The sequence below is a fragment of the Bufo bufo genome, chromosome 1, assembly GCF_905171765.1.
Source record: "Bufo bufo chromosome 1, aBufBuf1.1, whole genome shotgun sequence".
NCBI lineage: Eukaryota > Metazoa > Chordata > Amphibia > Anura > Bufonidae > Bufo > Bufo bufo.
The window spans coordinates 186,981,809-186,999,678 of NC_053389.1; the positions used below are offsets into that span (position 1 = coordinate 186,981,809).

Sequence of the window (17,870 nt, forward strand, 5' to 3'; positions counted from 1 at the left end):
TGGACTGGTTTACATCACAGTTATGTGAATATGGAGGCTGATCGATTGTAATGTTTCATGAACACAGAAAAACCTATAAATAGATGAGGTTGGGGTGCAAAATGAATGACACAAACTAGAATATCTTCATTAAAGGGGTTGTCCATGAAAAATATTCTACAGTTTTCAAACCAGCACCTGGATCTGAATACTTTTGTAACTACATGTGATTAAATATGTAGTATAGTCACAGAGTTACTCAATAAAATGTATCTGCATACTGCCACCTGTCGTTAGTTTTTTTCTTATTTCTTTCTGAGAAGGCCGCACATGCTCAGTTCCATCCTACAACTGCCTCCTGAGCTGTGATAGGGAGAGCATGGACACGCCCCCTTAGCTACAGCAGAAAGGACACGCCCCTTGAGCTTTCAGCTTGATATAAATCTAGCAGAGCAATGAATGGGGAGATCTCTGGATCCATATGAGGTACAGGACTGGTTCTAGCTTTGTTAGAAAGAGACTGTCATGTACTATATGATGCCTGATTAACATTTTTTACATTAGTCATGGGATAACCCCTTTAAAGCACAATGTCCTTTGCATCGGAACACAAACTTAAAGGGTTTCTACCACTTCGTTTTCACATAATTAGCTTTCAGACACTAGTGATCCGCTAGTGTCTGCTCTACCGAACCATCCTAATATAATTGCTTTTTGGGGCAGCCGTTTCGCTAAAAAAGAACTTATATTGATATGCTAAGAGCCTCTAGGTGCTATGGGGCGTCATTAGCACCTAGAGCTCGGTCTACCGTCACAAACTGCCGCCGCCCAGCGCGTCCCTCCAGCCCGCCCATCTCCTCCGGAATGCGATCCTCCCTGTGAGCGTATGTATTCGGCGCATGCGCAGTGAATGTCTAACCGCTTCCCTGCACAGACATCTCCACTGCGCCTGTTCCTCGGAGCACTATGACGTCATCGGCGCCGGCGCAGTGGAGATGTCTGTGCAGGGAAGCGGTCAGACATTCACTGCGCATGCGCCGAATACATACGCTCACAGGGAGGATCGCATTCAGGAGGAGATGGGCGGGCTGGAGGGACGCGCTGGGCGGCGGCAGTTTGTGACGGTAGACCGAGCCTCTAGGTGCTAATAACGCCCCCATAGCACCTAGAGGCTCATTAGCATATCAATATAAGTTCTTTTTTTAGCGAAACGGCTGCCCCAAAAGCTATTATATTAGGATGGTTCGGTAGAGCAGACACTAGCGGATCGCTAGTGTCTGAAAGCTAATTATGTGAAACGAAGTGGTAGAAACCCTTTAATGTCTCATCACCTTGACATTCAAAGAAGTTTAGGTATTTCTGCTATTTCACTATCTATGGGGAGATATTTCAACAGGTTCCCTTCTTTTGTCAGGCACTGATTGCATTGCTACATAGGTACATAAGTTGAATAAATAGATATGTCCATGAAGTTCAACCTTTTCTAGACCAATTGTACAACATTAATTGCTTAATTACAACCCTCAACATTATTTGCTATTAGATAATCATCTATCCCCTTTTTGAAATACTGACAGTATCTGGCATTACTACCTCTTGGGGTAGGGGATTCCACAGCTCTAACTGCAAAGAATCCTTCCCTGTATGTTGGCTTTGGTTGAATCCATGCTGGTTATCAGTTATTAATGTAAAACTTACCAGTCGCTAGTTATACGGTTCCACCTTATTACCTTACTTACAAATTGGCACTACATCAGGTAGGGGACCAATAGTTGATAGAAAAGAGGTGTACCAATAAGTGGTTCACCTCGGCCTTGGACACCCTAACAGCTTCTATGGCTGGAGGGCTTTTGTTACCCCACATTTAAATGTGTGGCCACATGAATAGTGGCTCATGAAGGAATCATATGGAGGCAAACAGAGCGCCTACAGTGTGTCTACTGGTCCCTACAGGGGTTATCTCATGAATAATGTTAAAAAATAAAATCAGACACCAAATAGCACATGGCAACCTCTTTCTAACAAAGCTAGAACCAGCCCTGTACGTCACATGAATCCAGAGATCTCCCCTTTCATTTCTCTGCTAGATTCATGTCAAGCTGGCAGCTCAAGGGGAGTGTCCAGCTCTCCCTATCCCAACTCAGGAGGCTGTAGAAGGATGAAACTGAGCATGTGCGGCCATCTCAGTGAGCTGGACAAACAAAAAAGAAAAAAAACAAACAGCAGGTGGCACTATATAGATACATTTTATTGAATAACTCAATGGCTATGCTAAATTTTTTATCATATGCAATTACAAAAAGAATTCAGATCCAGATGCTGGTTTGAAAACTGTAAAATATTTTACATGGGACAAACCCTTTAATAGGAATAAGGCTACTTTCACACTAGCGTTTTTGCTGGATCCAGCAGGGTTAATAATACCAAAGGCTTGATGCATGAATATTGCATGGAGCTATAGATACTCCACTTAGCTTCTAGCTGAATACATACAAAATATGGTTAGCCCTAAAGCTTAGTACATATAAAGGCTTTATAATACCTGAGGCTGAGTACATAAATATTGCACAAAGCTGCAGATACTATACTTGACTTCAAGCTGGATATATAGTGTTGAATATATGGAAAATACAGAAGTCCTAGACTAGGTACTATATTTCACCAGAGCAGTAATACTGGTGCTGTGCTGAATACGTATAGATCACGGGTGTCAAACACAAGGCCCGCGGGCCGAATCCGGCCCGCCAGACCTCGTCATGTGGCCCGCGCAGCGAGCGAGCTGGCGGCGGCGGCTGGGCACAGGAAGATGAGCGCTTCCATTGTGGAAGCGCTCATCTCCAGTCATCTGTATCGCCGTCCTCAGGACAGCGATACAGATGCCTGCCTGTGCTGCGGTAGGGGAGGGAGAGGCGTGTCCCTTTCCCTTCCTCTGATAGGCTGCCGGCCTAGTGCCTGCAGCCTATCAGAGGCCGGCGCAGGCGGCGCGATGACGTCATCGCGCTGCCTGAGCCATACAGCATGGGACACAGGCCAGAAGAGGCCTGCATCGCATCACTGACATGGAGGTAAGTATGTGTTTTTTTAAATTATTTTTATTATGTACAATACTTTTACTGGCGGGGGCTGTTATTACTGGCAAAGGGGGGGCTGTTTGTTATTACTGGCAAAGGGGGGGCTGTTATTACTGGCAAAGGGGGGGCTGTTTGTTATTACTGGCAAAGGGGGGGCTGTTATTACTGGCGGGGGCTGTTATTACTGGCAAAGGGGGGGCTGTTATTACTGGCACAGAGGGGCTGTTATTACTGACACAGAGGGGCTCTTATTACTGGGGGCTGTTATTACTGGCAGAGAGGGGCTCTTATTACTGGGGGCTGTTATTACTGGCACAGAGGGGCTCTTATTACTGGGGGCTGTTATTACTGACACAGAGGGGCTCTTATTACTGGGGGCTGTTATTACTGACACAGAGGGGCTCTTATTACTGGTGGCTGTTATTACTGGCACAGAGGGGCTCTTATTACTGGGGGCTGTTATTACTGACACAGAGGGGTTCTTATTACTGGGGGCTGTTATTTCTGGCACAGAGGGTCTCTTATTACTGGGGGCTGTTATTACTGGCACAGAGGGGCTCTTATTACCGGGGGCTGTTATTACTGGGGGCTGCTATTACTGGCACAGGGGGGCTGATATTACTGGCATAGGGGGCTATTATTACTGGCACTGGGGGGGGGGGGCATTATGGTGGGCTTTATTACTCCCCCATGGTATGACCCTCTAGTAGCAGCACCAGCCTCTCCCTGCTCTGCTATCCCTCTGCACCTTCTCCAAATACTTATTATGAAATCTTTCTCATTAGGATAAAACACCTCATCAGCTCCACCGAGCCCCTGGCCAAAGTGTGGAAGTGGCGTCCGAGATCCCCAAGGGCCAAGCCAAGTAACTGTAAGTTTTCCGGCCCTTTGAGGGTGACCATACTGCTGATGCGGCCCCCGATGAATTTGAGTTTGACACCCCTGGTATAGATGATAAAATATAGTGATCAAGTCAATAATTACACATGGCACACATACAGTACAGACCAAAAGTTTGGACACACCTTCTCATTCAAAGAGTATTCTTTATTTTCATGACTATGAAGGCATCAAAACTAGGAATTAACACATGTGGAATTATATACATAACAAACAAGTGTGAAACAACTGAAAATATGTCATATTCTAGGTTCTTCAAAGTAGCCACCTTTTGCTTTGATTACTGCTTTGTACACTCTTGCATTCTCTTGATGAGCTTCAAGAGGTAGTCCCCTGAAATGGTCTTCCAACAGTCTTGAAGGAGTTCCCAGAGATGCTTAGCACTTGTTGGCCCTTTTGCCTTTACTCTGCGGTCCAGCTCACCCCAAACCATCTCGATTGGGTTCAGGTCCGGTGACTGTGGAGGCCAGGTCATCTGGCGCAGCACCCCATCACTCTCCTTCATCGTCAAATAACCCTTACTTTCAAAGTTTTCCCAATTTTTCGGCTGACTGACTGACCTTCATTTCTTAAAGTAATGATGGCCACTCGTTTTTCTTTACTTAGCTGCTTTTTTCTTGCCATAATACAAATTCTAACAGTCTATTCAGTAGGACTATCAGCTGTGTATCCACCTGACTTCTCCTCAACGCAACTGATGGTCCCAACCCCATTTATAAGGCAAGAAATCCCACTTATTAAACCTGACAAGGCACACCTGTGAAGTGAAAACCATTTCAGGGGACTACCTCTTGAAGCTCATCAAGAGAATGCCAAGAGTGTGCAAAGCAGTAATCAAAGCAAAAGGTGGCTACTTTGAAGAACCTAGAATATGACATATTTTTAGTTGTTTCACACTTGTTTGTTATGTATATAATTCCACATGTGTTAATTCATAGTTTTGATGCCTTCAGTGTGAATCTACAATTTTCATAGTCATGAAAATAAAGAAAACTCTTTGAATGAGAAGGTGTGTCCAAACTTTTGGTCTGTACTGTATATACATGCAAAAAATGGCAAACTACTCAGGAGAAAGGCCCATGTACAGCTATAGCAACCTACCCACAGACATGATGTGCAATATGCTGAAGTATCACCCCACGCACTAACACCATATATACACACATCTATCTAGCCTGTTATATTTTTCTGGGGGTTGGATTTTCTGCTCCCCTGGTGGAGTGCAATTATTAGGGCTTTTTGGTATTTTCTATGTACTTAGCCTAATTATGTATCTTGATATAAGAGCTTGGGGCCTGTTTCCCAATATTACATCAGATACATACTGTACCTCCTAACTTTTTGGAAGGTCAAAGAGGGACACTTAGGCCTCTTTCACACGGGCGTCATGTTTTTTGCCCGGATAAGATGCGGGTGCGTTGCGGGAAAATGACCGATTTTTCCGCGCGAGTGCAAAGCATTGCAATGCGTTTTGCACGCGCGTGAGAAAAATCGGCATGTTTGGTACCCAAACCCGAACTTCTTCACAGAAGTTCGGGTTTGGGTTAGGTGTTCTGTAGATTGTATTATTTTCCCTTATAACATGGTTATAAGGGAAAATAATAGCATTCTTAATACAGAATGCTTAGTAAAATAGGGCTGGAGGGGTTAAAAAAATAATAATAATAATTTAACTCACCTTAACCCACTTGATCGCGCAGCCGGCATCTCTTCTGTCTTCTTCTTTGCTGTGCACAGGAATAGGACCTTTGATGACGTCACTGTGCTCATCACATGGTCCAATCACATGGTTCATCACCATGGTGAGGGACCATGTGATTGGATCATGTGATGTGACGTCACCACAGAAGAAGACAGAGATCTGCAACTACGCGATCAAGTGGACTCGGTGAGTTAATTTTTTTTATTTTTAACCCCTCCATCACTATTTTACTTTGCATTCTGTATTCAGAATGCTATTATTTTCCCTTATAACCATGTTATAAGGGAAAATAATACAGATCGGGTCCCCAGTCCGATCGTCACCTAGCAACCATGCGTGAAAATCGCACCGCATCCGCACTTGCTTGCGATTTTCACGCGGCCACATTCACTTCTATGGGACCTGCGTTGCGTGAAAAACGCTGAATATAGAGCTTGCTGCGATTTTCACGCAACGCACAAGTGATGCGTGAAAATCACTGCTCCTGTGCACAGCCCCATAGAAATGAATGGGTCAGGATTCAGTGCGGGTGCAATGCGTTCAACTCACGCATTGCACCCGCGCGGAATACTCGCCCGTGTGAAAGGGGCCTTATGGTTTATTGTGTGAAAGATCCAATTTTCATGCATATTTATATACGTTGTATTAGAAGTTTTTCGTTTACACAATAGCACAACAATTATCTGAATATAAAAATTTCTAAAATCCACATTTCATCAAATAATGAAATAATATGCAAGACGGGCTTTATATATATATATATATATATATATATATACACATACACACACATATGAACCAGAGAAACACATTCTGGATCAATATTGTAAACGTAATGTGCAAATCTGTACCTCAGACCTAAAAGAGGGACATTTAAGGAGCAAAGAGGGACAGAGGGACTTGGGTCAAAAAGAGGGACTGTCCCTCCAAAAGAGGGACACTTGGGAGGTATGCAGATATGTCAGGACAGGTGACAGGTCCCCTTTAAATTAACCCTTGGACACCCCAGGCTGCCTAGCGCACTCTTTTTGTTGACTAATGGAAGGTACTCTTTCTATGAAGACACAATGCCCCACAAGCTTCATTCAAGTACAGAAACCATGATGATTTCATGGACCATTGTTTATGCAGGTGTGTGCTACTGAATGGAGCCATTAGCTGAACGCACATGAAGCCAGGGAAACCATCAGGTTAGCTCAAATATGTAAAGCATATGAAAACAGGTAAAATACAAGAAAATGAACAGCATTTTAGACCATAGAAAACTGTATGCAGGGGGTGAATAGAAACAAACAGAGTTGCACAGTCTCAGCCAAACAGAGGTGCCCGATGAACATTTGCGTGTTCATTGAGCAATTGGCAGCAGCAGTCTCAGCCAAACAGTGGCGTGCCTAGGGTGTTAGGCACCCGTGGCGGGTCCTTTCTCTGGCACCCCGTCCCCAATACTTTAAAAAAATTGTACCGCCTCACAGTAGTATTGCCCTCATTGTACAACCTTCACAATAGTTTTGTACAGATGTGTGCCCCCTCACAGTAGTTATGCCCACATTGTGCCCCCTTCACAGTAGTTATGCCCTCTCTGTGCCCCTTTTAACAGTTGTAATGCCCTCTTTGTGCCCCCTTCACAGTAATAACCCCCATTGTGCCCCCTTCACAGTAATAATCCCCATTGTGCCCCCTTCATAGTAATAATCCCCATTGTGCCCCCTTCATAGTAATAATCCCCATTGTGTCCCCTTCATAGTAATAATCCCCATTGTTCCCCCTTCATAGTAATAATGCCTACTGTGCCCCCTTCATTAGTAATAATGCCCATTGTGCCCCCTTAATAGTAGTAATGCCCACTGTGCTAGTAATGCCCTCTGTGCCCCCTCCATAGTAGAAATCCCCATTGTGCCCCCTTCACAGTAATAATGCCCACTGTGCCCCCTTCACAGTAATAATGCCCTCTGCCTCTGTGCCCCCTCCATAGTAGATATGTCCATTGTGCCCCCTTCACATTAGTAATGCCCATTGTGCCCCTTCACATTAGTAATGCTCTCTGTGACCCCTCCATAGTAGTAATGCCCTCTGTGCCCCCTCCATAGTAGTAATGCCCTCTGTGCCCCCTCCATAGTAATAAAGTCCTCGGTGCCCCCTCCATATTAATAAAGTCCTCTGTCTGTGTCCCCTCCATAGTAATAAAGCCCTCTGTGCCCACTCTGTATTCAAAAAAAAGCCCTGCCCCCCTTAGTATGCAGTATTACACTGCAAGAGGATCACAATTATCTGCCGAACAATCGGGCAGTGTTAGGCTACTTTCACACTAGCGTTCGGGGTTCCGCTTGTGAGCTCCGTTTGAAGGCTCTCACAAACGGCCCCAAACGGATCCGTACTGCCCTAATGCATTCTGAGTGGAGGCGGATCCGCTCAGAATGCCTCAGTCAGGCTCCGCTTGGCCTCCGTTCCGCTCAGCAGGCGGACATCCGAACGCAGCTTGCAGCGTTCGGGTGTCCGCCTGGCCGTGCAGAGAAAAACGGATCCGTCCAGACGTACAATGTAAGTCAATGGGGACGGATCCGTTTGAAGTTGACACAATATGGTGCAATTTTCAAACGGATCCGTCCCCCATTGACTTTCACTGTAAAGTCTGGACCGGATCCGGTCTGAACTACTTTCACACTTAGAACTTTTTCTGAACTATATGCAGACGGATTCCGTACAGAACGGATACAAACGTTTGCCTTATATGAGAGGGATACCGTCTGTGCAGACACCAGACGATCCGCTCTGAACGCAAGTGTGAAAGTAGCCTTAGTTATATAGCTACTTTCACACTAGCGTTCGGGTGTCCGCTCGTGCGCACCGTTTGAAGGGGCTCACGAGCGGCCCCGAACGCATCCGTCTGGCCCCAATGCATTCTCAGTGGAGGCGGATCCACTGAGAATGCATCCGCCTGCCAGCGTTCAGTTGTCTGAGCGGATCCGTCCAGACTTATAATGGAAGTCAATGGGGACGGATCCGCTTGAAGATGACACAAATATGGCTCAATCTTCAAGCGGATCCGTTCCCATTGACTTTCAATGTAAAGTCTGAGCGGATCCGCTCAGACAACTTTCACACTTAGAAATTTTTCTAAGTTTTAATGCAGACGCATCCGTTCTGAACGGATGCGAACGTCTGCATTATCGGAGCGGATCCGTCTGATGAAACATCAGACGGATCCGCTCCGAACGCTAGTGTGAAAGTAGCCTAATACAGGCTTTACAACTACTGGTGGTAACTTTCTATAGGATAAGTCAGTAGAAATTGAAAAAAAAAGCAGGAACTACAAAGCAACAAGATAATTAGTCTTACTAATTGTATCCTCTAGTGAAAACACAATACAGTCAGTACAGACTATGGCTGCACAGGACTGACCTTCAACTGCAGGAACAGATTACACTGAGATATCTGAATATTTCCGATTGCACTTGTTGTTTATGCAGTATAGAAGACGATGGAACTCATTTTATCCTGTGATATGAAGTATTCCAGATGAGGTATCAATGCTCTCTACAAGAGTATAGGCCTTCTTTACCAGACCAGCACCCAACTTGTAGACGTGGCACCTACAGTAGAGGCAACACGGTCTGAAAAACTAGGGATGAAAGGCAAATTTGCCCCTCTTGTCCACACATACACACACACACACACACACACACACACACACACTTTGCTGGGCCTGGAAATAACATAACTTAGGCTACTTTCACACTTGCGGCAGAGAGATCTGGCAAGCTGTTCCGTCGCCGGAACTGCCTGCCGGATCAGGCAAAATGTATGCTAACTGATGGCATTAGTAAGACTGATCAGGATCCTGATCAGTCTTAAAAATGCCTGATCAGTCGAAAAAATGCATTGAAATGCCGGATCCGTCTTTCCGGTGTCATCCGGCAATAAACAGATCCGGCATTTATTTTTTCAACCTTTTTTTCAGTCTGCGCATGCGCATACCGGAAGGACGGATCCGGCATTCCGGTATCTGAATGCCGGATCTGGCACTAATACATTCCTATGGGAAAAAAATGCCCTGATCCGGCATTCAGGCAAGTCTTCAGTTTTTTTAGCCGGAGATAAAACCGTAGCATGCTACGGTTTTCTCTTTTGCCTGATCAGTCAAAACGACTGAACTGAAGACATCCTGATGCAAACTGAACGGATTACTCTCCATTCAGAATGCATGGGGATATACCTGATCAGTTATTTTCTGGTATAGAGCCCCTGTGACGGAACTCTATGCCGGAAAAGAACAACGCAAGTGTGAAAGTAGCCTTAGCCTATATTCTCTCACTGCTGTATTTGCCCCTATACATTCATACATGCAAGAGAGTGCCTCAACAAGAGTGCCACCATATACAGCTCCACATCCAAGAGTATCACCATATCTAATGCTCTAGCTAGAGAGTGGACCTATATACAATACCAGAACTAGATTATACTTATCTCTATAGTTCCCATTGGACAGCACCCCTATAGTGTCAAAGCTAAAAGAGTGCCCACCTATACAGTACTTTGCCCCCCAGACAAAGAACTTTCCAAGCCACTCTTCATTATATTCTCATTTCCATACCAGATTCTAAAAGAAAGTGACCTGTGTAGCCAAGCAGCAACTGTCGCAGGTCATTTCCTTCTCCTGTAGGCAGAATTTCTTTTAATGAAGTGGTGCACCTATTAGAACAGGAAGCGGTGTGTCCATGGCTGCTGCCTACATCTCTTGCCCCCTGTTCTGGCCTTGGCTATCACTCAATAATAACTGTATCTGCAATACACATTCCAGTCTATACCTATACAGAAACGGCTGACCTAAACATACACATGCAGGCCTTGTTTACATGTGAGAGACAGTGCCAAATGTGCCTGATGGCCACTTACCTCCTTTGACACATGTAAACAATTGTCAGAACTAACAATTATTACGTCTGTAACAATCTTAAAGGGAATCTGTCACCAGCAACCTCCTTATCAAACGGTTTTCTGGGAATTTAAAGTGGCCCTGGAAAAAAAAACTAAAAGTGGCCCCATGTAGTAGGGGAGCAACAAAAGTGGGCGGGTTCAGAAATACCATAGTGCAATATACCACCCCAGCAAAACCATATACCGCAGAGCAGCACAATACACTGCCCCAACATCTGTGGTGGCCTGTCAATAGATGCCATTTTCTGTCCTTCTTCTCCAGTTGTCTCTGAGTAAGACATGGAGCAGGGGGCTTATGAGGTGAGATACGGGCCACAGCAGTTGAATTCAGTAAGGCATGTGTGGTCGCTGGCCGGGTACATCAGTACCTGATTTTCACAGCGTTAATTACCATTGATAGCTCATTATGTTCTAGGCCAGCGGCAGAAAAGAGGGCTTGGGCGGCCCTCAGAGGCATCGGCCCCACCGGGAAATTTCCCTGTAGGGTCTATGGCCAATCCACCCCTGGGTCTGCCTTATTAAAGCGCTGTTTTTCTCTTGTTGATCTGACGCTCCATTCCCCAGTTAAGATACTTTGTCCTAATATGCAGTTTAGGCCTTCGGTACAATGAGGCAGTCACTATTGCTTTTGTTGCAGCCAAGCTTCACATCTTTCTGTGACCAGCCCTTCCATCGCTGCTTTGCCTCTGCCTCAACCGGACAATCAAAGCAGCAGGTGACTCCTCATTGCACCAACCCCAACTATGTGTCTATGCAAACAGTTTGATAGGGAGGTCACTGGTGACAGATTCCCTTTAAAAGGTGGCTAAAGTGAGTGGCTGCTAAAAGCCTCCAGAACAAAAGAGGAATGGATTGAGTTTGTCCTGAGGATAGATACTGGGTAGGGTCTCCCAACACCCACATCTATTGTTGGAAGAGCTCATTTGTATGATGGCTGATTAGACCTAAGGCTGCCTACACACTTTCAATAGCTCTTGGCAGAATGCTTGTTCCGTCAACAGCCCCATAAACATGCTCTATTGGCTCACCTGAGCGCACATGTGTTCCTAAATGAGGCGGGAAGGGAGTAATTTTCTGCCAGACACCTCTGGCACCGGCTTATCTCCTGCCAGAATAAAAGGATGTGAAATAATTAGGGTTGGCCATACACATAAGTTATTCGGCTTGTTCTTCTGAAATTGGCAGGTTTGGCAATACAAATAAGATATTTGGCTTGTTCTTCTGAAATTGGTGGGTTTGACCCATACAAATAGGATATTTGTCTCTTCTTCTGAAATCACCGAGTTTTGCCCATACAGATAAGATATTCATCAGGTCCTTCTAAAATCGTCAGGCTTGGCCCATACACATAAGATATTCGACTGGTTCTTCTGAGATCATCGGGTTTGGCCCATACAGATAAGATATTTGGCTGGTCCTTCTGAAATTGTTGAGTTTGGCCGCCATAAACCATACGTGTCAATACTGGAGAATATGACGCACGGTGCAGAATTTTTCGGGCATAAGTCCAACCCCCTTTGCATGTAACAACCTTTAACAAAGGTGCTAGAGGATCAAAGGGCACAAACGGAGGGTCATAACTGAAGCAGAGACATTAGGGTCACCTGAGGCAGGGTAATAGTGGGGATCCTGGAGCAGGGGTAACTGGAGAAGTGGCAATATTAGTGGTGCATTTAGAGTGGGGCATCTGGAGCTAGGGAACTTATGGGGGTGCACCTAAAGCAGAGGCATTAGGGTCACCTGAGGCAGGGTAATAGTGGGGATCCTGGAGCAGCTGCAGGGGTATTAGGGGGGCAACTGGAGAAGATTTAATATTAGGGGTGCTTTTAGAGTGGGGGCATTGGGGGGGGCATCTGGAGCACTTATGGGGATGCACCTAAAGCAGAGGCATTGGGGGGGGGGGAGGACCTAGGGCAGAGTCCCCCCAATGCCACTCTGAACTCTGCAGAGAGCAGCACACATTCATAGATCTATGTCTGCTATAAACAAATCCCCTATTTCGCCCTTACAGCCTCCTACAGCTCACTACTGTCACACACCTGAGAAATCAGCCCAGCACCGCAGAGGAGTCCTTCTCTCCAGCAGCCACAGTTTCCTGACAGCAGGGAGGGCAGGAGGAGGCAGACACCTTCTCTCCTCCTTCACAGCCAGCAGCCCCAGAAGTCTAGAAGATACTGCGGGGCCTCCTGTACAATGTACACCAGTAGGAGACTGCATTACTGTGCGATATTGCCACCTAATTATATCTCCTGAGAAAGGAGACTGGGGGCCCGCCGAGGAAACGGCTGACCTAAACATACACATGCAGGCCTTGTTTACATGTGAGAGACAGCGCCAAATGTGCCTGATGGCCACTTACCTCCTTGTCAGAACCAACAATTATTACGTCTGTAACAATTTTAAAGGGAATCTGTCACCAGCAACCTCCTTATCAAACGGTTTTCTGGGAATTTAAAGTGGCCCTGGAAAAAAAAACTAAAAGTGGCCCTATGTAGTAGGGGAGCAACAAAAGTGGGCGGGTTCAGAAATACCATAGTGCAATATACCACCCCAGCAAAACCATATACCGCAGAGCAGCACAATACACTGCCCCAACATCTGTGGTGGCCCGTCAATAGATGCCATTTTCGGTCCTTCTTCTCCAGTTGTCTCTGAGTAAGACATGGAGCAGGGGGCTTATGAGGTGAGATACGGGCCACAGCAGTTAAATTCAGTAAGGCATGTGCGGTCGCTGGCCGGATACATAAGGACCTGATTTTCACAGCGTTAATTACCACTGATAGCTCATTATGTTCTAGGCCAGCGGCAGAAAAGAGGGCTTGGGCGGCCCCCAGAGGCATCGGCCCCACCGGGAAATTTCCCTGTAGGGTCTATGGCCAATCCACCCCTGGGTCTGCCTTATTAAAGCGCTGTTTTTCTCTTGTTGATCTGACGCTCCATTCCCCAGTTAAGATACTTTGTCCTAATATGCAGTTTAGGCCTTCGGTACAATGAGGCAGTCACTATTGCTTTTGTTGCAGCCAAGCTTCACATCTTTCTGTGACCAGCCCTTCCATCGCTGCTTTGCCTCTGCCTCAACCGGACAATCAAAGCAGCAGGTGACCCCTCATTGCACCAACCCCAACTATGTGTCTATGCAAACAGTTTGATAGGGAGGTCACTGGTGACAGATTCCCTTTAAAAGGTGGCTAAAGTGAGTGGCTGCTAAAAGCCTCCAGAACAAAAGAGGAATGGATTGAGTTTGTCCTGAGGATAGATACTGGGTAGGGTCTCCCAACACCCACATCTACCCACCGAGGAATCCCCCTCCTCCCCACTGGGCCAGTCGGAGCCTGCCCTGCATATTGCACCCCCATCATCCACTACCTCATACTTTGAAATTTTAACTTTTTAGTTCTGGCTTTAGGACAGCAAACATATTTATGAACCAGGAACCTCTGGATGAATGGTTACTCATATTCCAGATCCCAGATATATTTTTCATATGATTAGCATATGTGAGCAATGCTGCGACTGTGACAGCAATTTCAACATTTTTTGCTTAGGATTGCATAAAATTGTAGTGTACCATTCACCCATTCCTTATCTACTTCCCGGAAAGGACAAACTGTTGCACACCATACATACTTGCTTCTTCTTCACTCTCAGCAGTAACCTACAATAAGGCTCAGTTCACACCTGAGCGTTTTACAGCGCGTTCCTACGCGCTGTAAAACGCTCAACAAGGAGAAACCAATGCTTCCCTATGGGAATGGTTCTCACCTGGGCGTTTTACAGCGCGTACGATCGCGCTGTAAAACGCCCGACGCTCACACAAGTACAGGAGCGTTTTTTTTGGGCGCTTGTCGCGCGTTCCCGTACATAGACTTTCGGGAACGCGCGACACTGTGTGCACACTTGTCTCTGTATGCGCGCTTGTAAACGTCCGTACAATCGCGCATACAGAGCGCTCCTTTCAGAACGCTCAGGTGTGAACTGAGCCTAAGGGTACCTGCACGCGGTGCAGATTTGCACCCAGAAAGTCCGCAAGAAATCCACACCAAAACCTACATATTTATTATGGCTTTGGTGCATTTTTGTGCAGTTAAGGCTACTTTCACACTAGCGTTCGGGTGTCCGCTCGTGCGCACCGTTTGAAGGGGCTCACGAGCGGCCCCGAACGCATCCGTCTGGCCCCAATGCATTCTCAATGGATGCGGATCCACTGAGAATGCATCCGCCTGCCAGCGCTCAGCCTCCGCTCCGCTCAGTGAGCGAACACCTGAACGCTGCTTGCAGCGTTCGGGTGTCCGCCTGGCAGTGCGGAGGCGAGCGGATCCGTCCAGACTTACAATGTAAGTCAATGGGGACGGATCCGCTTGAAGATGACACAATATGGCTCAATCTTCAAGCGGACCCGTTCCCCATTGACTTTCAATGTAAAGTCTGAACGGATCCGCTCAGACAACTTTCACACTTAGAAAATTTTCTAAGTTTTAATGCAGACGCATCCGTTCTGAACGGATGCGAACATCTGCATTATCGGAGCGGATCCGTCTGATGAAACATCAGACGGATCCGCTCCGAACGCAAGTGTGAAAGTAGCCTTATAAGGGTGTTTTTGTTGCAGCCTTCGGTGTGGATTTTCTGTTTGTGTTAACAACCTTATTGAAGTCTATGGAAAAAACCACTCTACAGAGGGTGCGGAATCGCACAATGGACCAGCGGCAGATTTTAAAATCCACATGGCAGGTCAATATCTGCATGGAAGAAAAAAACAAAGTGTGCATGAGATTTGTCAGATCTCATTTATTTTGCTGGTACTGTATTAAAATGCCCCCCCCCCCCCCCCCCCATAAAAAACAAATCTGTGTGGGGAAAAAAAACGTAATCTGGAACATATGCAGTTACCATAAAAGTAGCACAACAATTCACTGACTGGATACAGAGAAATGGGCAATTTATAAAACTTTTCATTTTCGCGCTGGGCAGAGCTGAATAAGAGCATGACTATGTAAGGGCAGGGGAAGTGACTACTGTTCTAGACATATTTCATGCACAGAAAAATGGTTGTCACTCTTCCCAGTGAACAAAATATTTTGCTTAGAGATTCCAGGAATTTACTGTAGGCCAAGCATAGATGCCAGTTTATCCCTATTAGGTGATATTGCCCTTTAAGACGGATAAAAGAATTATTTGCACAAGAGGGAAATAGTAACAAATACATGTAAGATCTGGATGATTTGCTTGCTGGGTAGCAATCAATATGGCCACGTCAAAGCTCACCAGGGGTTGTCATCTAACCATGATGCCAACTGGAGTCTGGTTAACCTCAATAACAACTCTGCAATGGCAGACATACTGGCTGTCACCCATCTTTCCCAGGTGCAGATAAAATTCAATTAGAATTTTTTTTTACTTTAAAAAAACAACCTGCCCTAAATGATCCCTTAAATATTGGGTTTAGCTAAAGAAGAGCTTCTTGGGCCTTATTCGCACATCTGTGTCCATGATGGCACCCATGACAAGATAGTCAGTGGTCCATCTGTGAAGATGTCTGTGAAGGATCCGCGTTTGCTCCATGTGTCCGTGGAGCAAAACTGCTGCAAGAGGACATAGTTTTAAATTAGAGGGGCAAAGGTTTAAAAGTAATATCAGGAAGTATTACTTTACTGAGAGAGTAGTGGATGCATGGAATAGCCTTCCTGCAGAAGTGGTAGCTGCAAATACAGTGAAGGGGTTTAAGCATGCATGGGATAGGCATAATGCCATCCTTCATATAAGATAGGGCCAAGGGCTATTCATAGTATTCAGTATATTGGGCAGACTAGATGGGCCAAATGGTTCTTATCTGCCGACACATTCTATGTTTTTTGCTCTCTCTGTGTCATCCGTATTCCAAGGATACTGCCGACCGTGTTTTGTCCATGGTTTTCAGGGACCCATAGACTTCAATGGACATGTTTGGTCTGCAACACGGACCAACATAGAGTATGTCTCACAGTCAGTGGAAAATCATGAATGTGTGAAATGAATGAGTATGTCGGTGGAGAACATGGACAGCACACGTACGTGAATCACTGATGCCTGAATGAGGCCTTATACAGCAATATATATATATATATACATACACACACATAAAAGTCACTTGAGGCTGCTCTGAACTTTGGTAAAATGCCTGAGCCTCCAGTTTCAACCCCCACCACACCGCAAGAGATGAAACAGCGAGCCCACGTAACACTGCACATCATTAGCAAGTCCACACCTGACCTGCCTGCATGACAACACGCAAACACGTAGCACACCCCAGCCGCGGCTGAGGAGAGCCCTCCTTTTCTGCACCTACCTGATCTTTAGAGATGTTGGTGGCCATCCTTCCAGATGCCAATGTGCCTCACGCAGTTTCTGCTCAGCCTGCTTTTCCGTGTGGGTTTCCTGCTGCTGTCCTTGCTGGAGCTAAGGAAGTTTAACTTGTAAACTGTGTGAGGATGGTGTTCCCTTACACTGTATGCCACACCTACAGACACAGTCCTCCTTCTCCACCCTACTCTCTCCTGTAATCTGCACACCTGAGGAGAACCTGTCTGTCAGGATTGCATGGCTTATTCATGACATCACACTGACCCACTGCTCTTCACCCAGATACTCACTGTACTGGTTCTCTTTGTGGCTATTGCATAAATGGTTCGAATAACATGGGAAACCGAGGCAGACAATGACAAGAGAGGACCCTTGTGCAAGACCCTTGTTTTCCTAAGTGGTAATTTGATTACAGAGGGGTGCTGGCTATAGACCACCTCAATCATGGCTCTCCGGAAAAACCCTCACTTACGGGACAATCTACCAGTGATATTACGGATGCCAAGGAGTGGAGCTCCTTACGTGTGACCTTATGGACAGTAGGGAGCACTATTATTTTTAAGGTAGTAGCATCTTGTCTGAGGAGAACCTGTGCAGCTGCACAGATATGGTATGGTTTGGTCCGCCCCTGTGGGAATCCTAGTCTAGAGGCTCTTTAGTGATGAGTAGATATGTGCGAATTTCATATTTTGAAATTCGTTCATGCTTCGATTACTGGTAAAAGGCGAATTGCGCTATGGATTCCGTTACCACGGACCATAACGCAATTCTATGACAGAATGCATAGGGGAGTCCTCTCCTGCATAACGGAAACGGGGCGGATCCGTTATGCAGCCCATAGACTTCTATTATGAAGGAATGAATAACGGAATGCCTCTAAAAACATTCAGTTATGCATTCCCTCATAGAATTGCGTTATGATCCGTGGTAACGGAATCCATAAC

General features: G+C 45.9%; 1 protein-coding gene across 2 annotated transcripts in view; it reads right to left on the minus strand.

Annotated features, from left to right (window-relative positions):
* The window catches only part of TRPM4 (transient receptor potential cation channel subfamily M member 4), a 163,603-nt gene that overhangs the window by 86,735 nt on the left and 58,998 nt on the right, over window positions 1-17,870 (minus strand). Inside the window, exon 1 of one of the 2 annotated variants that reach the window (XM_040433439.1) lies at window positions 16,913-17,094. The exons of the other annotated variant lie outside the window; for it this stretch is intronic. Coding sequence (XP_040289373.1) covers window positions 16,913-16,939 — 27 coding nt within the window. The 5' untranslated portion in view covers window positions 16,940-17,094. Of the gene's footprint in view, window positions 1-16,912; window positions 17,095-17,870 lie in introns of those variants that run through there. 2 annotated transcript variants of the gene reach the window in all.